General features: G+C 29.8%; 1 protein-coding gene across 5 annotated transcripts in view; it reads left to right on the top strand.

Annotated features, from left to right (window-relative positions):
- The window catches only part of LOC143252772 (bifunctional heparan sulfate N-deacetylase/N-sulfotransferase-like), an 83,700-nt gene extending 63,453 nt beyond the window's left edge, over positions 1–20,247 (top strand). For 4 of the 5 annotated variants that reach the window (XM_076505442.1, XM_076505440.1, XM_076505441.1 and 1 more), the window contains 8 exons: positions 2,864–2,992; positions 4,028–4,210; positions 5,696–5,792; positions 8,286–8,409; positions 8,575–8,749; positions 11,513–11,683; positions 11,957–12,066; positions 16,644–20,247. In XM_076505442.1, the coding sequence (XP_076361557.1) occupies positions 2,864–2,992; positions 4,028–4,210; positions 5,696–5,792; positions 8,286–8,409; positions 8,575–8,749; positions 11,513–11,683; positions 11,957–12,066; positions 16,644–16,863 (1,209 nt within the window). In that variant the 3' untranslated portion in view covers positions 16,864–20,247. Of the gene's footprint in view, positions 1–2,863; positions 2,993–4,027; positions 4,211–5,695; positions 5,793–8,285; positions 8,410–8,574; positions 8,750–11,512; positions 11,684–11,956; positions 12,067–13,056; positions 13,156–16,643 lie in introns of all 5 variants that reach the window. The other variant, XR_013029136.1, reaches the window with a different exon arrangement.
- Positions 20,248–26,688: the final 6,441 nt, after the last annotated feature.

Raw genomic sequence — 26,688 nt, 5'->3', positions numbered from 1 at the left:
GGAATCATATTAACATTTTGAAGAGTTATGTATACTGTTGCTGATTTTCCGTATTATTTTCAAATCCCAGGGTATGGGAAGTTCAAAGCACAATCCCACGATCCTGGGAAATTCCCAGAAAATAATAAAGGCAGCTTGTGCTAAGAGCTGTAATAAGTTGCTAAATACTGTTAATATGTTAAAACCTATTGCATCTCTAAATCAAAATGTAATATTTCATTACTCAAACTGATGAATGTCACTCTAGAGTCATTATAAAAATAAGGTGTAAATATTTATTGTTTAAACATTTTAGTGCATCTGTTTATAACTTCTCATCTACATTCAGTGCCTGTTTAATTTTTGATATTTAATAAGTGTGCTTTATAAGTTCCAAAATTTCTTTTACTTTGTTTATGAGTGTATATGCATGTAAACTGTTAAAAAAACAAAACAAAAAACAGTCAATTCTATGTTGTGAATGAACACTTCTTGTCAGTAGACAGCAAAAATGATTGATCAATATCAGATAGTTAATGCTTTAGTGGGAGAGTTTATTGCCAGTCAGAATAGAGAACAGTTAGCATAAAGCTAGAAATTTTGCACTACACTGTGAAAATAAGGTTATGGTAACAATTGGTTACAACATTTCCCAGGATATCTGAAGAAATTTCCTGCAATGCGGGAATTCCCAGGAAACAACTCTGTTTCTGTAATCAACTAACTTTTCCTTCAAGAATCTTTGTTTGGAGCTTTACACATGTGATTGTAAATAAATTGATTATTTTGTAAAACATATACATATATATGTGAAAACAACAGTAAAAACATTCACAATATCCACTAAATACTTGGTAGGATTCTGGAACTTGGAGGTTGAAGTTGTGAATAATCTTAAGCTTGATATATAAAGATATTGTGAAAAAGAGTAGAAGGGTGTGGTTTGTGTGTAATAAATTGTATGAACACTAAAAACAGTGCATTTTCTTCCAACTTAACTAAAAAGTCTTTAAAAAGGCCAGTATTAATATGTATGAAACAAAGTTGTAACATTAAGAAGAGTAACAGACATTTCATGTATCATATATAATTTTGAGAAAATGTGTCAAAAAAAGTTGAGATACACTTTATTTTCATTTATAAGTTCTTATAAAAACTTATACCTTGGAAAGGCTATAAAAATTTAGTGAGGTTTCTTTTATAACTTCTGTGTTTTGGTCTCTTCAAAATGGAACTAAAACACTGCTTTTCTTTCTTGTTTTGAATAATTATATTTAGATTAAATTAACCTGCAAAGTGGTAATGGGTGTTGTTTGACACAAGTACAAAATTTTATTTATACACTTATGAAATTGTGATGCGTTAACTGATTACTAACTTGTTATGCTTATCAAAAATATTTTTTTTGGTTAAAGTGAAACCATTTAATTATAACACATGATTTGTGAAAACAGAAACTCCTAATTCAATACTGTGGTTCCTCGAATTGACGTACAAAGAGGTACATTAGTATATTTCAAAAAAAAAGTTTGAAAATGCACTTAAATGAAGTTCATAGTATAAATTAATACAAAAGTCCAGGTTTCTAGTGAACCTCAAAACAAATGTTTAGCAAATTTTTTGATACACCACTCTTCAGGTGTGTGAAAAAAGCTAGCAGCTACAAGAATACATCTTACTATATGTATCAGTGACATGCAAGTGATGCACTGCATGATCAATCAGAAAACCCAAAATGTAGTGATAACATTATACAATGAAATGTTTTTTTATATTTATTGTTATTATTTTACTGTTTGTGTATTGTATGTTTCTATGTGCTGAAGCAACATTCTTATCTCATTCTAAGAGCTCTGCATATATAGTCTGTTTTCTGAAGTGGTTCTGTTGCTACCTATTGGTAAAATCACACAAGTCATGCTGTATTAAAATAGCATTACAGCTAGTGCATGTGCAGAAATTCAACATCAAAAACTACAGGCTGCATGCTTTACTGCACTTGATTTTATTATTTCTTTTTCATTGTAAAATTAGGGTGAATAAACCTGTTCTCAGTATGAGTTTTGTTGTTTTTTTGTTGGAAGTATGTTACATTAATAAATTACTACTATGAAGTTTACTTGAAAACCCACTGCATGCCATCGTTAGTTATGTGAAGAATGGCATTTCATGAAATTGGTTAAAAACACATCTATGTTCAATAAACGTGGATTTTTTTAACATTTTTGTGCAGTAATAGAAACAATTTCTACAACAGGTAATATATTTTTCATAAGTTTTACAAATGACAAATACAGTTTTTAATAATTCATTTTCTCTGTTCATGTATGTGTTCTAACATTGGTTTGCATTACACTTTTAGATTTGTTTATTACTTGCATGCACCAACTTATGTTGTATTTGTTATTCAAGACTTTTTCAAATCTAATCCACCTCAAAACAAATATTACCTTATTTTATTATTTTCAAGTAAATGTTTATATTCTGTACATATTAGCATTGTTAATTTTAAGGTTGTTTTGCCTTTTTAAATAAAAGTACTAGTTTTTTTACCCCTTTTTTTTCATTTCAATCAATTCTGTCAGTTAGAAACATTTTATCCTCTGTTGTGTTTATAGTTTAGACTCTGTTAATTTTTGTATTATTTTTCTTATTTTATCTTTCAAGGAATTGCTTTAACTGTTACTATAATTGAAAGAAAGTTGGTCAGATTTGGGCTTGTTCATCAGTGAATGCATGTGTGTGGGTAAAGAATGGGAGCAGTATTAAAAAGAAAAACTCACATTATTATAGTTAAAAATCTCGAAAATTGTAGAGAAATTTCTTTAATTTAAATTGTAAAAAAATATTATTATTTTTTTAACTGTGTACCTAACTGTTACAGGTTCTTCCAAGACAAACTTGTGGTCTATACACTCATACAATTTTTCTTAACAAATACCCTGGAGGACCAGATCGCTTGAAGAATAGCATATATGGTGGTGACCTCTTTTCTCTTTTTGTTTACAACCCAGTAAGTTTTGAAAATATATATTTCAGTGTTTGAATAAATATTTTTATTTTTTTTACAGCCTCTTTTAAAAATTTTGAAGGAATCCTGCATAGGCCTATATGGAATAGACGCTGAGCATGCTTAATAGCTGGTTTACTTGGACTCTGATTCCTATAGTTCTTGATTTGCATCTTATTGCCACAAAAAGATGCTCCACTCTATGGAAGGATGGGTGTGTAATGAACAGTAATAGTCAAGCCCTACTCTTTGCAGTGAAAAGAGTGGCCCAAGAGTTTGTGATGGGTGTTTCTGTTTAGATATGTTCTTTGTAATCTGTCAGCTCAAAATTAAAAATTGCTATGCATAAATATTATAAACAAAGTAAATGTGATAGAAAATGTAATTTCACAAAATTTAGTAACATTGAAACTATCCTTTAAGTTAAGGTACTATTTTGAGATAGTTTATAATTCAGTTTAACGTGGATGTCAATACTCTATAGTATCAAAGCATTATGTTGCTTGGCATTATATAGTGCAAAATTGCTGTTTCAATTTTTAGCATTGATTCACAGAATGGTTCTGACTTTTTCAAGTACAAACTTTTAGCTCATAGCTCTGTCATCTCTTGACTGATTTGAGATTTAATTACGGTTTTGGACTCGTAACATCAAATATTTTCAGTTGATGTATTTTACCATGCCCTAGTTCTCATAGATTAATTTACTGTAATCCTGCCTGAAAGAAGTTCAGTATAAGGGTAAGGTGGTAGAGTTCCTGATGTGTAATAAAACTGAATCAGGTGTGTGCATGCCACATGCTTGAATTTGCAGCTGCACAAAATATATAGCAAATAGAGAAGGGAAAAAAAAAGAAGGTATCTTGGATTAATTTACTCTCGTCCTGCCTAAAATAATTTCAACTGCTGCAGTTATTGTAGATTCCATCTTCTTCGAATTGGTCACTAGTATATTCTGTTTTTACTTGTTTTAAATCTGTGTCAGGGTGCATATATATTTTTCAAAATATTAAGTTATTGCTAACTTGGCTGTTACAGATTAATGTATTTATGACCCATCTGTCCAACTATGGGAATGACAGACTGGCACTTTATACCTTTGAATCGGTAGTAAAGTTTGTCAAGTGCTGGACCAACCTTCAACTGTTCACTGTCCCTCCACTCAAGTTAGCTGAAAAATATTTTGAACTGTATCCAGAAGAGACTGATCCTGTGTGGATAGTAAGTTAAACAGTATCTTATACTTATGGTGAAACCTGTGTAGCCAGATATATAAGTGGTACATGATCATTAGTCCTTTCCATTGTATTGAAAGTAGCTATTGTCAGGTCTGGCATATTAATTTAAAATCAACTTAATGAAATTATACATGTAAACGAGGATTCAGTTGTAGTTTAAAAACTTGTGTTATTCATAAGTTGATATTTGGGTGACAAAAGCTTTTTATTGGATAAAGACTGATCTGTTGTAAATAACTCTGCTGAAGTGTCTGAAAAACAACCCTTAGTTGGATAGAAATGTTTCTAATGTGTGATTGGAACAAAAAACGTGCAAAAATGAAGAATTAATTTAAACTGAAATATGTTTTACTGATTAGCATAAGCTTATTTAACAAGTCCTGCTTGACAGAAAGATGTAAACTTTCTTTTAAGAATGCTACAGTAGTGATAGATTAACTTTACACTTCAGATACTTATTTTAAGTTAGTGAACACTTCTAGAGAGAAATGAATATTTTAAATATATTCAAAAGTATTATTGTATACTTTTCATTATATTTGTTAAGAAATAAAGCATAACTTGGTGTAAATATAGATTGTCATAAGTATTCAGATATGAAGTCCTTGCCAAAAACTCCTTTTGTGTCTGCATAATTCATTAGTTACCTGAAGCCTTTCTGTTGGTTGTATGTCAGTATCATTTGTATGATAATGGAAATTATCATCATTTTAGAGAGTGCTGGAAATTACTTACATGTTTGTGTGTGAAAGAATAAATGTCATATGTACAGAGATCTGCAAAATAAGATCTTCAAAGTGAATTCATGTTGTATTCTATAAAGGTTTCGAAATGTCAGTCCTACAATCATAACCCACAACAGGTTTGGTTGCTTACTTTATTCACTTATTTTCATTGTTAGGTCTGGCTTGTAACACTTATTACAGTGTAAATAAATGTCCCACTTCTGAAGTCTCATGGTATTAACAAATAATTTTCAGCATTTTCTGATTTTGTAGTATTTGTATAACTTTTATAATATATTGCATAAATCACAAATAAATTGCATACATCTATGTTATTTTAGTACTTTTATAGAATGAAATATAAAGTATAAATTAATATGTATGTTTGACTTATTAATTTCACTTTTTATAGTGCAGCTTTTTATTGTTTTCTCTAAAGTGCATTTTCTCCACTTGAAATTTGTTAGCTTAATTAACAAAACACTATTAGAAAAGTAAATCAAAAGTTTAAGTATTTTATGAGTATATTATCATTGCTGTGGAATATTGTTGTGTGTGTGTTACATATGTATTTACACATGATATAATACAATAAACAAATTCTCTTATTAATGTATGCATTATAACGTCATAATTTTAAGAACAGTAACTTAAGGTTTTTATTCCTAAATTGAGAGTAAAATTTAACTCACCAATACTGATTTTAGGCATTGGATACTTAATATAGTTATTATGATATTTAGAATCCTTGTATTGACAAACGTCATAAATCCATTTGGTCAAGGACAAAGACTTGTGATCAACTTCCAAAATTTTTAGTAATAGGACCACAAAAAACAGGTATTGTTTGCTCTTACTTTATACACCTATACAAGAAACTTACAGTAGTATCACATTGTGTACATTGTAATTTCTGTTTTCCACTTTTTACCATGAACACATTTTGATACTATCACAGTTTTCAAGAAGTAGCTACTACTACAGAAAAATATTCTCCTGATGGCTGTTTGTAGGTACAGGACAAAAGACAATTTGCTTAATGTAACTTCTGTGCACTAAAACTGATTAAGAGTTAAAGTTAAAAGAGAAAAAATAATTTGATGTGTGTACATATAATTGATTCTAGACTACTGTATGTTGTTTTTTTTATTGCTTTGTGGAATACATAATGCAATGTAAATAATTATATAAAGTGAAAAGAGATATTTAAAATTGAAATATTGTGAGGTTGCTTTCCTTGTCTCTTGTGTGAAAATTGCTTGCACCAAAATACGGTCATGTTAATAGTTTATACTGTGATTAACATTCTTTCAAAGAATAAGACAGTGTCACATTAGTGTGATAAAAAGCACAGGCAATCATTCTCTTCTAGAAGTAGTGTGATGAATGCACTTATGGGTCCTAGGAAAAAATGATTTATGACAAATGTACAGAAACCAAATTTTGGTTGGTGAAGCCTGATGCAGTGAAAAATTAAGCTAAAATTTCCTGTTTCATTCTAAAGAGGGTATGTGAAACTAGTAGTGTTAATGATAGAGGTAAACTAAGTAAAATGCCCAACTCATTAAAGTTAATGTTGTAACTTAAAATAGGTTTTTACATGATATACAACAGTCCAAAAATATCTTGCTAATTATATAGCTGTAAGTATAGGTATGAATGTCACTTTCAGAAGGATATGATGCACATTAGCACAGAGTACCTCAATGGAGGTGTAGCTGCACAAAAAATACTACTTATTACAGAGAGAATCAAACCAAAAGGTTGGAATGTGCATCAGGCTTTAAAGAATAGAATGAACAAAACTGAAGAGGGGTTTTCTTTGTAAATGAATCCAAACTATAATTATTTGGCAAAAGTCAGTCATAGTTTGTTAGATTGCTGAGACGAAAACACTATCATGGTCTCACTGTAAAACATCTACAGTAAAGGATGGTGGAAGATCAATACGTGTGGGTTGCATCTTAGCCAGTTACTGGAGATAAACACACAATTGATGGAATCCTGACTGCTGACAGGCATAACCATATTCTTATTAATACAAAATCAATTGGGCAAGGATTTATCAGCTAGTGAGACAGTGATCCTCAGGCTTAACCAGATGAGGTGAAATGATACCTAAAAAAGAAAAAAACAAGAGGCCTATAGAGCCTTTGTAACCATAACTTCTCCTGCATAAAAATCCTAATATTAATAATGTTTTTAAGGTTGTATCTGCTTATGTGGAAAATGAAATAGTAATAGAATGGTAGCCAGGTAAATTGTCTGTAGTGTTGAGAATAATACAGAACATTTATAACAATATTTTGTAATTATATATTGGTAAACATAGGATAGCATAGAAGCAAGGTATAATGTTTGGTTTAACCTCTAGATTCAGGTAGGTAGAAGTGCATGTTGACATTTCAGTTGAGCTACATTTAGAATTTAATAAGTAATTTATTTTCTGCATATGTCAATAAATTTGGCATCAAAACTTAGCTAAAAAAGAAATTTAATATTATACAACTTTAATTTGTTCATTCAAAAGGTAATATTTAAATAAATTCTCAGTCTTCTATTAAGTGTGTCATGTGATATTTGTTTTCTCTGAAATGTCCACTTAAGCATTTTTTTCCATCTCTATTTTAGTTTTTGGGCTTTAACACAAGTTACAAAATTATAGCATATATATTGCTGAGACGATTAATTTTATAGCCTTAATCATCTCAATTTATGGAAATATAAACCAGCAAATCAAGATCACACCGTCATATCACTTACTCTCTTTTGAAAACAACAGCATTCCTTTCTGACATTTGCTACTACATTATTTAAAATCAGGAAAGCTTTTGAATTATTTGGCCTACAAGTTCAAAGAGTTAGTAGCAATTAATCCTTGTTTGCAACTATTGTGTACATATTACTTTTGTGTTTTATAGTTATTTCCAGTTGTAAGAAACAAGAATAAATTAGTGACATAATAGTTGTTAGTCACATCTTAGAGGCAGTTTGAACTAAGATTGATCAAAATAAGGGCTGTTTTTATAGATTGTTTAACTGGTTCAGCTGAAAATTGTCTGAAATTAAAAATAAATTGCAGAAAACTGTAGTTTATTCATTTTTTTTACAAATTCCGAGAAAATTATGAAAATAAATGTTTTCAAACTTAATTTTAGGAAAATAAAAATATTTTTCAATTGTCACTTATCACTAAACAAAAAATAAACAGCTTTGAAACATTTTTTAAAAGTTAATTTTAAAAGTACAAAATTATTTTATTTTCTATACTAAGGATGAGAATTAATACATATATGTACTGAAATGAGAGGCTTATGATTTATTCATTCTTAGGAACAACAGCATTGTATACCTTTTTGACCATGCACCCAGCGATTATAAGTAATTATCCCAGTCCTGATACGTTTGAAGAAGTGCAATTTTTCAATGGAAAGAATTATTATAAGGGACTTGATTGGTAAGATTGTAATCATTAGAATAAATTTAACCTTAAAAAAAACTTTCATAACATTTGTATTGAAAGCATATTTAAAGGAGTTTGCAACAAAGTACTGTCATATCAAAATAGTAATATTTCATTCCATATCTGTTTCATATGCTAATGTATTTGTGTTTTTCAAAGGTATATGAACTTCTTTCCTGTTCCTAAAAATTCGTCATTACGGTTCTTGTTTGAAAAGAGTGCTACTTATTTTGATGGTGAACTTGTGCCAATGAGAGTCTATTCCTTGCTACCATATGCCAAACTTGTCACCATTCTGATCAGTCCTATCAAAAGAGCTTATTCATGGTACCAAGTAAGTAAAATTCAGAGGTTGTGAAGTTTAGTTTAGTTTAAAATTTAAATAGTGCATAAATTGTGCTTTATTTCTGCTTATTTGGCTAGAATTCATAATATAGTGTATATCTCATGCAGTTTATAATTGGAGATTATTATAAATTTAATTAATTTTTATGAAAAAAAATTGTGGTTTTTCAGCAACAAGCTTATTCTATATAACCTATAAAATTTTGGAGAATTTTGTCCATTGATTAGTTTGTACTAGATTAATAATTACTTTGTTAATGAAGATTTCTATAAACCCATATGGTAGTGAAAGTTTTAAAGGAACACTGTTTCAATGTCACATTACAGTTTTATAATGGGTTCATTAGTGTTAGCAAGGTGAATATAATAGTTACACATCCAAGTCCATCTGAATGAAAATACAAAAGCTTTAAATGTTTACCAGTTCATTGTGATCTTTTGAAGTAACAGTTAACACATTTGGGGAGGGGGGGAGTCACAAGTCATAATCGAACTTCATATGTAAAATGTTGGAAATGGTCAGACAAATAATTATTTCTAACTATATCTCAACAGAGAGATGCACTGTTTTTCTACTAATGGTCAGACAAATAATTATTTCTAACTATGTCTCAACAGAGAAATGCACTGTTTTTCTACTAATGGTCAGACAGATAATTATTTCTGTCTCAACAGAGAGATGCACTGTTTTTCTACTATTTCGTCTACATTCATAGTACATTCTTCAAACACTTTTCAATCAACTGCCATTCCTTCATTTCTTGGTAGATTTGATTTGAAACTTGGTAGGATTATACTTTTGTCCAACATACACAAACATTTTATTCTTTCTGATTTAGTCATTTTTTAAAGATTTTATAGGGTCAAAGGTAAATAATCCAAAAATATACATTGTGGGCTCCTATGCAGTCATATTTACAGCAATAAAGATGAAAATTGGCACAAATATACATTTTCACACACCCACCATATTGACATACAACAACAAAAATTTGGATTTGCCCGTGTGTGTGTACACAGAATGCTATCACATGATGGGAAATAATGATTTTTTTCTCAATATTATGTGTGATAAATATCTTATGAACATATTTTTTTTAATTAATTATAATCTAGTAACAGTATATTAATGTAGAATAACAGTCCTTTTTCTATTGTCTCATGAAAACATTTTTTTTAGATGTATATTTCATTTCCTTTAAGTATTGCTTGATTAGCATTTTGACTTGTGTATAAGTTATGTTCAAATGTTTTTCTTGACAAATCTTGTATTGATTGAAACATGGGAAAAACTGATTCAGTTTTATTATTTATGTTTTCTACCAACCTACCCTCAAATCTTATTGTATGTCCAAAGTAGTGTATTGTTTGTTTTATATAAAGAAAGAATTTTAAAAATATAAACTTGCTTACCATGGCAGAAAGAACCATCGTTTTATGCTAGGTGCATGGTGCTAGTACTGCAATGGCGAAGAATCGGCAATACAGGATCCAAACCTGTATTGATGCCAACGGGGATCACGTTCAACATTGTTTATAATTGTCATTCATATTTACCTTCTGTATTCTATATTGAAACATGTCTGTTAATAAATATATAAGTGAACAGTGACTTTCCAAACACCCTGTATGTTTACATGTGTTCTTCAATAGTAAAAAGAAAATTAGGAAACTGCAAAATGTTTTGTTTTTTTTAAATTATGAATGTCATCCATAAATGTGCTGATCTTGAAAAAAGTGTTATTTTGAGTTGAAAAATTGTTTGTTAGGCATTTAAATACAAATAATCTCATATTACTTGATATCTTTTGTATTAAATCCCAGAAAGGATGGTCCTGTAAAGCTTATTCTATTTTATCCAACCATTATTACAAAAATATATTATTATGAATGGTCATCAAATCTCAAATTTTTATAAAAAAAAAAACAATTTTTATTAACAAGATGTTTATCCAGTGTTTTAAGTTTTTTTTAACTATTGGTTAATACAGTGTCAAACAGAATAAAGTTCAACTAGAAATAAAATTGATAGATATACTTTGCAGAAATATGTGGTCAAACATGTAGAAAATGTTTAGTACAGGGAAAAGGTTTTTGATTTTTGTTCAGTGACCAGTGGTATTTTGTTCCCTGGACTTTCAGCAATAATGAAGGCTAGTATGTTTTTCTACATTAAAAATAAATCAGTGGGATCATACATAACACTTAGTCCTGTAACCTACAGCTACAGCCAAAAACATATTTCAGAATGTGATTGAACAGCAAAGGTCTTTAGATGATAGCATAAATATATTGTATATAGTTTGAAACTTCAGGATACAAAATTCAGATCAGTGTAAGTCAGTGATGTAGTGCATTGATATAAGTGTATCATGTTTATGTAAAAAACTTAAACATTCAAGAAAAGATTAGTTCAGATCTTATGATGTAGCAGTAAAGGTAGAATTGGTAGTGGAAATATTTTAGCAGAATCTTTATTTCATTATACTTTTTTACAATTTAGGTAATTTGAATAAGGAAGTTATGATTTAGAAGTAATATTTGTTGGAATAAAGCACATTATGACTTCTCTAGGTAGGAATTTTTATAATGTTTTATTGAGTTCATACTGTTGTCCATTATAAAGATCAAATGCATGGTAAGCAGCTGTATTGTTCTTAGTTTTAAACAAGTAACAACTTCTTAGAAATTTGTCTTATTACTAGGATAATATTTGAACAGCAATAAACAGTAAAATGTCTTTCTTTTTCAGCATATGCGTGCCCATAAAGATCCCATTGCATTACATTACACATTCTATGATATTGTAACTGCTAACGAGTCTTTTTCTAAGAGTGTGCGAGAACTTCGTAACCGTTGCTTGAACCCTGGACATTATTCTCAACACCTGGAAAGATGGTTGACTTATTTTCATCCAAGACAAGTAAGATTATCTTGGAGAAACTTGCTAATGCCATTCAGTAATAAATTAAAAGAACAGAGTACAAGTATAATAAAATACTGAATAGATTCCTTATGGAGGAATTGTCTTTCTAAAGTTTTGTATGATATGGGAACATTTTTATTATTGTTTGAACAAAATAAAACATTCTGAAAGACCTAGACTGTTGACATTTTAATTTTATGTAAGATACCAGTTTTCTTTTTGATAATTTCTTGGGTTAAGCTATCGTGTAATTGTGTTTATTTTTTACAGTTAATGATCATTGATGGAGACGAACTCAGAGATGACCCAGCAAGTGTTATGAGCAGATTGCAGCGTTTTTTGAGGATTAAGCCATTTTACAGCTACCGGACTCGACTGAAGTAAGATATTCTTATACAATAATATTAAGTTTAACATGATAATTTGGTATAATTTATTATAAATAAAATATAAAACAAATTTCAATAATTTTCATATGAACCATGTATGAAAGAATCTGAGACTCCTGTAGCTTAGATGAGTAGAGAATGCATTTTTGATAATTTCCTGCACAAAAGTGGAAAAGTCTTAAACATTCTTTAACAGTCTTAAATTTTAGTTTACATTTTTTTTTTGTTTTATAATTTTAAAAGCAATCAGTACTTGATTGACCTATTTAAAATTGTAGTAACTGAAACAAGAAACGTAATTTTATATTTTACATGTATAATATACATGTGCAATTTAGTACTCATTGGTGCATATTTTTCAAGTTTTTAGAGCATGCACTAAACATCTAATATCACAGTAAAGACAAACTAACTTTTCACTTTATTGCTCTTAGCATGAAATGCATGAAGTTACCATTACTATTTAAAGTTTCATTCATTAACTACATGACATCAATTTGTGATTTCAGAAGAGATTTTCATACTGGGATGGCTGTTGTCTGTTATCTCTCAATTATATGAAAATTAATAATAATAATAAATGTTCTTATCAATAAATTGAAATCTAAACTGAATCAAGTGTATCACTCATCCAAACTGTTACTTATATTGTAATATCAGAATACTGGATATATTGTCCTTATCATAATCAACTTCTTTAAACGTTCAAAGAAGTTTTTTAATGCTTATATATATATGTATGTATGTGTGTGTGTGTCTCAAAGTGAACACATGAACCTCTGTTTTGTAAAACACCAATACTGCTACTGATTATGAATATATCCTATCACATGTTTAATTAATTATTGAATGCAAATCAACTAATTAGAAGCACCTCTACTTGTCACCTGATGATAGTATGTGTTTCCTTATTCTAAAATGTACATTTTTAAGGTTGTTTTGTATGTGTTATAGAAAATTATATTATTGTCATTATTTCAGTTCAGGAAGAATTATATAGCAATAGTGATCCTGCTAATCACACAAATGTATCAGTACTCTCTAACTAGAAGACTAGGTTTAAACAGTAATGATGACTAGGTATGGGTTTTGTTTACTTGCCTGTAATAAAGAAACAATGAAGCAATAGAGCTCAGTGTTTTGTAGTTGTGCTTTTGAGTTATAGTGAAGTATTTGTACCTTTAATTGTAGTTACTTATAGTTATTATTACAGTTAACTGCATACCATTTTAGTTATTATTATAGTTAACTGACAGGTGATGACCTTGACACCTGTTACTTTAGTGTGAGTAGAAATACAGTTGTGCTGTATTCTTTTTCAGTAACAAATGGAAAGAAAAGCAACATATGGGAGTAATATTTTTTTTTAATTTTAAAGGTAAAGCATTATTATATCTTTGTATTTGCAAAAATCTTCAGTGAAAGTACTACTGGTTTAGCTAAGTGACTGTTTTCTGCACTTCTGACACATACACACAAAAGGATTTTAGTCAGGCCACCTGTTCCTCAATGCACATGGATGTATGTAAAATAACTAAATAATTTCCTTTCTTTTTATTTGTTAATCTTATTTATTGTTTTATGTATTTTACAGTTATACTTGTTAACTGATGTGATTTATGTTTATTTGTAGACATTTTTGTTATAGTTACTAGAAAAATGCTAAATAGGCCATACAAATCATAAACGTTGAACATGCATCCTCAAAGTGCTGTTTCAGCAGTTCCGTAGCATCCCACAGTCAAAATAAGTTTTTAATTTGTAATTAAATAATTATGGCATATAAATCTTGCATATAATTAAATTCTATGTATCGTCTTTGTTTTCATTAAATATGGTATTTTTAATCTCATATTCATGAAAGTAAATAGTACATTACTACTTGTCAGCTGTGATAATTAGCTTATTAATGGAAATATGACCAGCAATCTATGTGTGAGAAGTCATATTTTATGTCTGAAATGCAGTACTAGTTATTTTATGTACATCTTGTAGCAGATGCTTTGTGTTTGTGTGTGTGTGTTTGATTAGGTTATTTTCATGGTCACCTGCTTGTTTTATATTTGACAACCATTTTTTAAAACAACATTTCCGTAAAAGTAGTGTTTATTAATTTAATAATTGTACATTGTGCCAAAAAAGGGTACTAGGAGGACCACTATTTTTGGGAAGGTAGTTTGTATGGATAAACAACTAATTAAAGCTATTGATGGAGATAATAAACTTAGTTTGTGATTTCTGGAAGAAATATAACATGATGAATGCAATAGGAAACACTATTGATAGGATGAAGCAAAGGAGTCAACTCTGAATGGTGTGTAGAAAAACACATGGCCATAGCACACCAATGACATTACAGGTGTTTCCCAAGCAGAAAGTGCTAGGAAAGTTCACTTGTAGTGCTTACAAAACAGGCTGCTTTTGTAGATATCATTGCAAATGATGTGGTTTAGTTATTAAAGTTCCATGGAAAAGATACAATGGATAAGGATCTGATAACATTGAAACAAAAATGAACTGCAGAAGAGGAGGATGTTATTGAAACACCACCCACATGACTTCAGTTAACTACCTACCACCTAGACTAATCCTTTGTTCTTGTAGAAGGGGTACAAATCCTTAGTGCTAATGATCACAGCCTAAAAGTTACAGAAGGACTACATGATGTCATGTACTGCTATAAGAGCTGTACAAGGAGAAGATGTAGCAAAAAGAGCAAAGAACTCTTGATGCATTCCTCAACAAAAGAGGTGAGCCAACTCCACATCAACATGACCATGACTTACTGAATGAGATAGACTTCAGTACCAGTACTAAGTCTCTCTCTCTCTCTCTCTGTGTAAATGTTAATTATATTTATGTACCTTCTATTATTTTAGGTGAGAAAAACTATTAAACTACATCAATTATATTTAATGTGTTTAAAAATGTTTTTTATATTCATGTGTGTTTTTATTACCTTTGTGGATCAAAAATTTCCATAAGACTGCATCTACTTTTATAACATGGAGATGATGAAAAAATAAGATTTGAGTGATGGAATTCCACACTATGGAAGTTTTTCAAGAATGCATCCTTTTCTTAATGCAGGGATCGAACGTGTTATAATTATCAGTGTAAAAATATTGATATGAAAAGGTGCAATAACAAGAATGTGTGGGACAATTATTGGTGAGCTATAGATTCTGCTCTGCATGTGTTTTTTATATAATTATCAAATACTGGTATTTTGTGAAAAGAGTTGTATACATGTCATAACTAGAACCTAATATCATAATTTATATGGAAGTTTTTCACTTAAGTGTGCTGTAAGTGTTGAAATACATACATTACAGTTTTTAGATGATAATTTTTGGACTGTGTGGTATGTACAGAACAATGTACAACACGTGATAATCTTTTATATATTTAGCAAGTATAGATGTTTTCATTAATGATTTGTTTATGATTAAGTCCCTATGTAAAATTAACAAATCTTTGACTTTGTGTTAAATCATTAAGGGTGTTGATATCTGTCTAGTAATTGTTGACATAAACTTAATGATAAAAGTGGTTATCTCTTTCACATAAAAAACTGTTTTTCTTGATACTCTTACCAGGAAAATGTAATAAATTTACCTGTTTGGCTTTTAAAGCTAATTTTAATAATCTACTTACATATAAATTGTAACTTAATTTCAAATTTAGTGCATTTTGTTTGTTTTTCAAAAACTTTTTATAAATTTTTCTGGGTAGGAAGTATCTACTTGTGTCTTTGAAATGACGTAATGTTTCTGGTTTTAGTAACACACGTATCGCTATTTCAACACTTCCATTTGTAAATTACACGTACGTCTTTCCTTTCTATAAACCTAACTTACTTTCATCAAAACAAAAACTTTAATACCTTAGCACATTAGTTGCAAATAAAACTATTTCTGATTGAAAAAATAAATAATGCTTGAGACATTTAATCAGTTAATCAGTGTTATATTAATTATGAAAATAAGCATTTATTACAATAAAAACAAGTCCCATCTTTTAACATGCAGTTGTCACAGATGTTTCAAAAAATATACTTTGTTGATTAATTTCTGAAGAAATAAATCACATTGATAAGCAAACTAAAAAAAAAAAAAAGAATTGTAACAATGAGGAACTTGTTATATTCACCACCAGATTTCAGAAGTTATTTGATAGTTGTTGTATAAGCTAATCTTTGAAGTATTAGATCTTTAATAAAGGAACTTCTTCAGGCATGAAAGGAAAATTTAAAATTCTGAAAATACCTGATAAATTTAGGTGTAATTAAATATTTGTAATGCTTTCAACAAGATAAATATTTTCATATGATCCCAAACTTTATGCAAATTGTAGTTCTTTGAATCACAACCTATTCTCTCAAAGAGAATTAACCTCTATCATATGATTTGACCAATTCACAATCATTTAAAAAATTTTGAAAAAAATATTGTGTACCTCTTTATGTATGCAACTTTAGCTTCTGATGTTTTTGTAGAAAAAAAAATAAACATTGCAATCAACTCAAACAGTTAAATGCTGTTCTCAAAATAAATTATATTTTATAGGTATAATCCTTCCAAGGGTTTCTTTTGTCCTGTTACCGAAGAGAATAGCATCAAGTGTCTTGGGCATAATAAAGGCCGGAACTATCCTCCAATGGATTATAGAGCTGAGAAATTCCTCTCTACTTTTTACTTACCTCACAATGTTGCCCTTTCAAAACTGTTAAATAAATTAAGACAACCAATTCCTGAATGGTTAGAGCGGGATCTTTCTCGTGGATAGGTGAAGAAATATTATTTAATACAGTCAGTTAGTTCTGAACAGTTAATATGTATATCACTTACAGGTATGTGATTAATAATGCGTGATAGAAGCTGTCAGTAATGAAGCTACTTCAAATGAATGGAAATAGTGTTTAATAATAACTCCTCCAATTCATACTAGTTTCCCTGTGTGAGCTAGTATAAAGAAGGGAGAAGGAACATCATAGTACTTATTTGTTTTTTATTTCAAAATAGAGTATCTACTTGATAATATATGTAATGAAATTAATAATGAAAAAATAAAGTATCACATTCAAGACTTATAACCAAAAATAAAATGATGTTAAATCCTATGTTGCTGAAACAGTCCACACCTTGCCTCTAAGTATTCTTCCATATTATTTTGATTGAATATTTTTATTGAAGACTGTAAAATAGGCATACATGTCAGTGTGTTTTTAACTAATAAAACATACCATTAACACTTGTGAAAAAACACAAGCGATCCAGTAGAAAATTTGTTGATATGTGGAATTAATTGCACAGTAAAGCATTTAATATGAAACAAAACTTAGTTACAAATACTTTAATTTCAACTTTTTATTTTAATCTGTTACCAAATTAGCATTCATAATCATAAAAGGTTGACATTTTATGGGGCAACCTGACCATGTGAATAATGGTCAGGGTGACAACATATCCAAGATATTTCTATGTTGTATGTGTGGCTATTGTTTTCTTAAACCAATGATGCTAGGACACTAAGTATACAACAGTGAAGGCTACTATAAAAGTTATATTGCAAACACAGTTTACAGTGTTAAAATTATCATGCTATTTGTTGATAAACAGTTTTCATAACTTTGCTGAAATGCTTGGAAAGTAAATTGCATGAGAAAATTTGGGAAATATAACAAATATTTGAAAGAAACAATAATTCTCATGATTTAAAATGAAAACTTGCAGTCAATAATTAGTTTGATCATTAAACTTGTAAAATCAATATGGGAATGATGTCAAACATGTTTGTTTTTGCTATTTTATATATGAAAAGTGTATGTTTTCTGCATATTGAGGCTCTATATAACAGACAACATGACTTAACTGACTTCTGTTGAACTTGCTTTTTTGAGCACTACAGTTGGCATTGTTACACTTTTCAGGTTGTGAGTGGACTGTTATAGAAACATTGAGTTTTTGGTGATTTAAACCAGCTGCAAAGAAAAAAACAGTAGGCACTCTAAAAGAAAGATGTATGATATCAGGTAGTAGTGTTTTAAACAGTAGAATGCATATACTCATGTTAACAAGAAAAAATGTCATCAGTATATTATGTATTTACAATGTTTCTTTTTTTTAACATAAAACTGTGTTTTAATATATTATATACTGCAGTTTTCTAATGTTAATGATGGTAGTTAAAGATGTTTTTTTTTTAATTTCACACAAAGCCACACAAGGGCTATCTGTGCAGTTAAAGATAAACTTGATAGGTGGCTAACAAAATATTGAAGACAGCCAAACACAGTTAACCAGTAAGCTATTTTAAAGGCAGCAAAATTTAATATGACTATGGAAAAAATGTATTATATATTTGAAAATGATGTTCAGAAAGAACTTGTGTACACAATCATCAGTTAAACAGTCTTTATGTTAAAAGACAACATGGTTTGTAAATTACTTGTGTGGGGGGTGTGTGTATGCTTTTTAAATATTATGTGAAAACAAAAAACCACAATTTCATCTGCAATGATGGCTTTTGTTTTTTAGAGGATAAAATTTACAATAAGTCATGAAAAATATTTAGAGAATTTAGGTTTGATTTTATTTGTCTCAAGATTTTCTCTGTAGGAGCAATGGAATTGTAGACATAAACATCCTTTTATGAAGTTAATTATGTTGAAAGGTTTTCTTGCAATGTGTTAGGTTTGGTATATTTTTCTTTGTTTTCCTTATTTCAAGGTAAATATATTTTCAAGTATGTTTAAGCATACTCTGAAAGATTACAAGAAATTATAATATGCATTTGGATGAAGAAATATAATAAGAATCATCTTGAAACTTAAAAATCCAGTTAATTTTTAAATTAATTGTTCCACTGACTTTATCATAGCTTGTTTTGCATTTAAACCTTGGTGGATCAATGGTATGTTTACAGTCTTAAAATGCTAAATTTGGGGTTCATTTCTTTACAATGGACAAGAATGCAAAGCCAGCCAATTTTGGAGCTTTTATGCAAAAATAAAATTAATCCTGTAGCTAAAATTTATTTTAAATACTTTAAAACAGGTAATCAGAAAGGGTGCTATTGGAATCAGTTTAAATACATGTGTAATATTAAACATATTCTGGCTTACAAAGAAAATATTTCAGAAATGTCTGGACTTCATTGCTCAGTTAGTTTTTTAATGATTTATATATGTCAGATTTTAGAAAAGTTTGTAGATTTTCAGTAACTGTATTAACATTTATAAACTTGTCATTTTGTATGGTTTTACTTACCAACACTAACCCTGAAGTTAAATTTTTTAAGATTTTTGAACTTCACATAATTTGATGTTTTAACAGTAATTAGACTTTTTGTATTAGACTGTGAAGGTTGTGCTTTAGAAACAGAAAGAGTTTATACATTCAATCCTGTCTTATTAAGTATTGTTTGAATTAAGGTTTTACATTTATTTAATGAAATTCATTTTCTTTTTTGGGTTGAATTATGGATAAATTTTTAATTCAGTATGAAAAATGTTCACCTTGACTAATGTGAACTATTGATGCTATTTTCAAATTTTTGGCAAATTAGTATGTTTTTGAATTTTTTCTAGTTTTCAGAATAACATACACCATCTTTAATGAGTTTCATATTGCAGTTATAAACAAAATAATCTACAGACACTTACCTATTTGTAGCTAAAACTTGTATCAAACCTTCTGTGGTTATATTTTTATGTTAGTAGTATACAAACATATAATTTCTTCTGGATAGTGTTATTTTGTAGAAAAGCAGTATGTTTTAAAACTTTATGAATGTAAGATCTTTGTATCAAGTATGTGTTTGAGTCAATCTGTTCTTGAGATACTCAAAAAATGCATAACAGTCTGAGTTAGTGGCTCAGTTTTCATGAAATAGCAGACCACCACTGCCAGACAAATATTGCGAGAACTACATCATTTACATATAATAGATAATGACTGTGAGAACTCCATATCAGTGATAGTTTCATTGTGATGACTTGTGATCATCCTCACAACCATTCTAAACTTACTTTACTAAGATTTTTTTTATTGTTAGACACGTAAACGTAATTAACCTAATGTTGCTTTCTGTGAAAGCTCGGCTAAATGACTGAAATGTCAGTGCATTTGTATTTTGAATGAAGTAATTGAAATAAAATGGATTTTACCATACATGTTTTTTATTATTAATCGAGCTTAAAGTACTTCTGTAGCAAGTATAAGATACAGACAATATGCATTGTAAGTAAGCTATACTGTTTTAAAATTTGGTATAATACAGTAGAATTTAGACTTTTGAAATTGAAGTTTATCATCATCTTACCAAGAATGAACAAAATGCAAAAAGTAGTACATAAATAGTGGTAAACTGTGAACTTTACACTTTAACTAAACTTCTTAAGGTACACAAGTAAATTTTACTAATTTACAACGCTAAAATCAGGGGTTCGATTCCCCTCGGTGGGCTCAGCAGATAGCTCGATGTGGCTTTGCTTAAAAAAACGCGAATGCATAATATCTTCAAGATAAATACAAAATGTGGGAATTTAAAAATCTGGTTTGAATTTCGCGCAAAGCTACTCTAAAATTATCTGCGTTAGCCGTCCCTAATTTAGCAGTGTAAGACTAGCAGTCTAAGACTAGGCTGCTAATCATCACCGCCAACATCGTCACATTATAACGCCCCCATTGCTTAAAAAGGGCGAGCATGTTTAGTGAGACGGGATTCGAACCATCGACCCTGGGATTACGAGTCGAGTGTCTTAACCACCTGGCCATACCGGACCCTAAGAATACGGTTCATAAAAGTAAGAAAACAAAACTGGAAATGCTGTGGATATTATTTACCCAAACTATAAACCACTGTTTTAGCTCCATACTGCCACCTAGAATTAAATTCGATGGAATGAAAATAAGAATTTGTTGTTTATGTAAATAACGTCTATAGTATCTGCAACCTTATTTCCTTCCTTTTTTCTTTCTTTTTTTGCGATTCAAACTTGGAGTTTCTTAAATTATCATTTTTGTTATTTATCTTGGTCAGTTTTTTTTAATGCTATACTATAGACAAATAATTACTTGATATAGTAGCTGAGTTCACACAATATACTGATAATATACATAACTAGAAGCTAGATGATATAATTAATGATAATTTACAGCAGCTATTGAATATTTGATCGCATTAGCTTGAGATTAAAATGTTTTAGCTGTGGCTGAAGATGGTCATGAAGATTTGTCTGATAATATAGTGGACATTTATAGTTTCTGTGGAACTAAATACTCTGTATAATGCATAGCAATATATGACACAACCCCACAAAGCGTGTATAAAACTTTACCAGTAGAAAAGCAATCTTTTAAAATAAAACATCGCTTTAAATAAACCTCCGTGTTTTTTTTTTTAAATAAATACTATAAGAAGGTGCTAATACGTATTATTATTTATTTCGGATGAGTGTTCGATTTATCACGTCACATGTGTTAGTTTAAACTATTACGATTTCGAATAGACGGAAATTTTAATTTAAAAGTTAATTAAATGCCGATATATATCAAATTTATGATAATTTACCAACAAGATTCATACATACAATTTTCTTTCTTAATACAAATATATTTTAATACACAAACAAAACAATTTATAATAACGGTTGTCGCAAATAATTACTACAGATAATGTTTTGTATACAATTTTTTACAAACAAACAATGTTTGTTTTGAATTTTGTGCAAAGCTACTTCAGGGCTATCTGGGCTAGCCGTCCCTAATTGAGTAGTGTAAGACTAGAGGGAAGGCAGCTAGTCATCACCACCTACCGCCAGCTCTTGGTCTACTCTTTTACCCACGAATAGTGGGGTTAAGCATCACAATATAACGCCTCCACGGCTGAAAGGGCGAGCATGTTTGGTGTGACGGGGATTTGAACCCACGACCCTCGGATTACGATCGAGTGCCTTAACCACCTGGCCAAGTTACAAACAATACTGAGTCTTCTATCTGGTCTGGAACTGGATATTTTATCAACGGTTCACGAGATATGAATTAATACTATGTTGATACACATGTATAGTTCACTTGACGGGGAAGCTAGCTAGCTGCTTCACAGGCATACGTAACGTCGTAGTGGACCCGGCATGACCAAGTATGTTAAGGCGTTCGACTCGTAATCCGAGGGTCGCGGCTTCGAATCCTGGTCGCACCAAACATGCTCGCCCTTTCAGCCGTTGGAGCGTTATATAATGTGACGGTCAATCCTGCTTTTTGATGGTAAAAGAGTAGCTCAAGAGTTGGCGGTGGGTGGTAATGACTAGCTGCCTTCCCTCTAGTCTTTCACTGCTAAATTAGGGATGGCTAGCGCAGATAGCCCTCGTGTAGCTTTGCGCGAAATTCAAAAAACAAACAAAACAAACGTCCTGGTAGAAATATTAAAGTCCGAAGTTAATTCATTGAAGTTGGACGGTTTGTAATGTTCGAAATCTGTAAACGTTTCTGGTCAAATATCTGTATTTTTTCGATCAATAACCGTTTATCGCTATTATAGCTTCCTAGTATTATAGTATACTGACTGTAGTGGACAAACAATATTTTAAACACTCTCTCCACGTGTTGCGATGGCTTGCTTTCATACTCATTAGGCAAAATTCTAGAAACTTTACCTCACAATGATACTGGTAATCACTAACATTTTACAAACACACATTGTGCATTGTTGATTCTTATACTCAATAATCTTGTACAAATTTAGAGAACAGGCAGTACACATATAACAATATGTTACATGCATTTCTAAATATATATTAAATTGAAACACGCGGAGATATTAAAATAAATGTATAACAGTAAATCTATTACTGTGTGTAATAATATTTAGTATTATGTGTACTGAATTTTTAATTTTGTTTGCTCCTTCACTTCATACATAATATTGTTGTTCACTCCCTAAATACACTGATTGCAGTGTACAAAGCATTGAGTGTCTACATGTTATAATCATGTATAGTTCCTCTATAATTTGTTGGTACTACTTGTTCCACTGTGTAGTTAAGCTAACCATAAGGCCACATCCAACTTCTGTCATTTATATAATAGCTTATTTCACACAAAAGTTTCCAAACTTTAAGTTCTGTGCAACTTTTACCTCTCTCATCAGTTCAATGCTTTAAAAATTAATTTAAGTGTGATGAAACATACTCCTTCTTTTCCTTTATAATTTTTGTGCTTCTGTGTCCCTTAAATCCTTAGCAGACAATACCTTATTCATCAGTATAGACAAATAGATATAATTGTTGGTAACCACAGTTATATCCAGAGCTTTAAATAATTCTTGTTGTCATCAAGATTTACACAGGTGGATTCAATTATTTTAGAACATAATTCACAAGATCACAAGATATTTATTCTGTACTATGTTATTACAATGCAATCTGTGATAAGTTCTCTTTAAATATCATTAAATGCCCTTTATGGTTAAACTAACAGTCACATTGTTTATATCTATTTATGGAACTACATGTTCGACACTTATTTATACCCCAACAAAGGTCTACAACGTTCCACAGACTACTGGATAATATGTTGTAATGACACACAGCTGAAACAAGAAAAATTCTAAAGGTTCTAGTAACATGACATTATGATATAACAATCACCAATTCATAACTATTGAACTACACAACATATGGTTCATAAACAGTTAACTAATTTATTATTTGGAATTAAGTGCAAAGCTACACAATGAGCTTTCTGTACTTTGCCCACCACAGGTATCAAAACCCAGTTTCTGGTGATGTGATTCTGTAGATATATCACTGTGCTACTGGGGTGCATTCGTAAAGAAACCTGTCATAAAGTATTACTACTTCTAAAGATAACTGTATTTAATATTTGCCCTATATAAACTATCTTAATTGTAACGCTTTATTAAAATTAAAAAGTCTTGTATATCTAACAGTATATTTCATTTTGCTTTATCTTGTAAGTTCTCTTTCAAATGATTGAACTTATATTACTCTACTCTCTTTAAAGCTTTCTGTTCAAGTTAAATTTATCTCACTTCTTGGCAGCTTTATTAAATGTTGTAGTAGTACAAATATATCTGAACATCAAAAAAGGTACCCTTTCCCTGACTGGGGAGGTGACTTGCCTTTTCTTATGCTGCTGTCTAACAAACTGTACCTTTTCCTGATCAAAAACATAGTATATACATTTACTATCTTAATGAAATACAATTACTTTTCAAAACTTTTTATTAAAATGAATGCTAGCTTTCTTCTAAATGATTTTTTCCTCTCATTCATACTAAAAGTTACTTTTATTATTAATTTATACTGAAATATTATAAAACATAAGTTTGATGAGGATATTAAGTTAACCTATTAACTTTTGTAATCATTATAATACTTTTTTTCTTCTTAGAGTGTGCCAGTAGAGACACTCACAAGCAGTATATGTACTTAAAGAACCTTGATCTGTTATCATCCATCTAAGTTATTATCAAGTACAACTTCTCCTATATCTATACTGTAGTATTAACTTTCTCATTTACAGGAACAAGTGAAGATACTTCATACAGAAAGATTAAAATGGCATATCGGCTGAAGCTGTGACAAGTGTATAAGTAGTTATTGTATACAAAGTACAAGGATAAATCCTGAACAATCAAATTATTACCAGAAGGATTAAATATTACAAATGGGAACCAAAGTCTTTAAAAAAAAAAAAAAGAGAAAAAAAAAAAAGATAGTTATTTCACAAATATAAGACACACATATTTTTCATAAATTTGTAACTGATAAAACAAGAATTTATAAAATTCCAATGATGGGTAATATCACATTTTAGCTCCCCAAGAAAATATTTTAAGAACTAGAAACCTCCTCCAAAAAAGCACTGATACAAATTATAAACATTATGAAATTCAGATGTTAAACCTTTAATCATGCAGAATAAACGTTATCATAGAAATGCAAATTTTAAGTTATGATTCAAGTCACCTTAAACATTTTAAAATAAAAATATGTATCAATTGTGATAATTCCCATGGGTTATTATTTCAAGCAACATTTGTATATATAATCATTTTACATATACGTGTGTGTGTGTGTGTAAATAATATTCACCACACCAAGTACTTTAAGGGAGTAATATAAGAATACAAGTATGATAATTTCAAATATAATTTGGAAATTATGTTCTAAACAATTCAGCTTAGTTTGTGAAAAACATTAACTCATTAATTCATAATTGATTCTAATAGTTGCAGATATAAAAAGTAATTTTTTATTATATCAAATATAATTAATCAAAATACAGTAAGGCCATATTTAATAATGTTAGGTTTATTTAAGCCAGGCAAAATATAAAAGGGTTTACCGCAACACCTGTTCTATTTGTAATACTTCTTTACTTGCTTATAAGGTATAAAGTGTGAGTTTTCACAATTTTAGGATTATAATATTGACAAGTTTAATTCAATGGTCTGACCCTGCAATTTAGGAGTGCTGACTATAATCCCAAAATTTAATTTGTGTATTTACACTAAATACACCAAGTTTTTAGCAGAATGTATAAGTCTATTTTACACAAAACTTCAGAGGTGTTATAAAATTATTTGTGCTCAAGATGAGTCTTTGAACTCATGGGCTCAGTTGGATTCAGACATTCACAAGGAGTTCAAGTTGATGTTGATACAAAGGATAAAAATACTTTCATCTTCTGTTCAGTTTGCATAATGTCTAGGAATTTCTAAATGCATACCCATGTTCAGAAATGTCTTGTATTTACTCTCCTATACCACAAACTATTGCTAAACTAGAAGTGTATTACAAAATGAAAGCTGACAACTCTGACATGATACACATAATATCATGTTAAATGGTATTCTTTAAAAGACTGTAGCATGCACACTTTTATGTTTTTAGTATTATCAGTGACTTTCTTGTCCTTCTTAAAATAATAAAGTAGGACGAGAATTTATCAGCATGTGTCATTCTTCTCAAAACTTATTTTACATTTAACAGTATTTTAATTGGTGTATCAACCTATTTGAAGCAAACTTTGAGTTTGAATACAAAATTTTGAAACTACTTAAAATGAGATAATAAAAATTGTGATCAGCCACCCAAATTATTTCCAACAAGTTGTCTATCTTACAACTGGTTATGTCACATAAATCAAGTATATAATATAATGATCTACTGGCAGTGCATCTATAACATTCCACAGGGAGTTGTGTTGTTGTAATTAGCCTGAATATCTTCTTTTCACTTCAACAACACCAGGAACTGAGGATCCATTACTAAAAAGCTTCCAAGAGCTGGAAGTATAAAATGTTTCAGTGTAATGTAACAGGACTGTGAAGAAAACATGTTATTAAATTTTATGCAAGGCAAATCTACAGTTACACCCACACTACACTTAACATAAAACAACATATCCACCTGGAAAACTACAAGTAATAAGAAAAAATGTATCAGTGAATAAAAATGCTACATAGGGTTGGCTACTGAATTTGTAAAAATAAAAAAAGAGTCAAACAAGATAGGTATGGAAGTGGACACATCACTTTATCCAGCTAATGATCAAATAGTAGACTAAGCTATCTCAACTT

Source organism: Tachypleus tridentatus, chromosome 6, assembly GCF_004210375.1.
Source record: "Tachypleus tridentatus isolate NWPU-2018 chromosome 6, ASM421037v1, whole genome shotgun sequence".
NCBI classification, from domain to species: Eukaryota; Metazoa; Arthropoda; class Merostomata; order Xiphosura; family Limulidae; genus Tachypleus; species Tachypleus tridentatus.
Note: the sequence above shows the minus strand (reverse complement) of the source record. Positions and strands in the feature narration are given on the sequence as shown.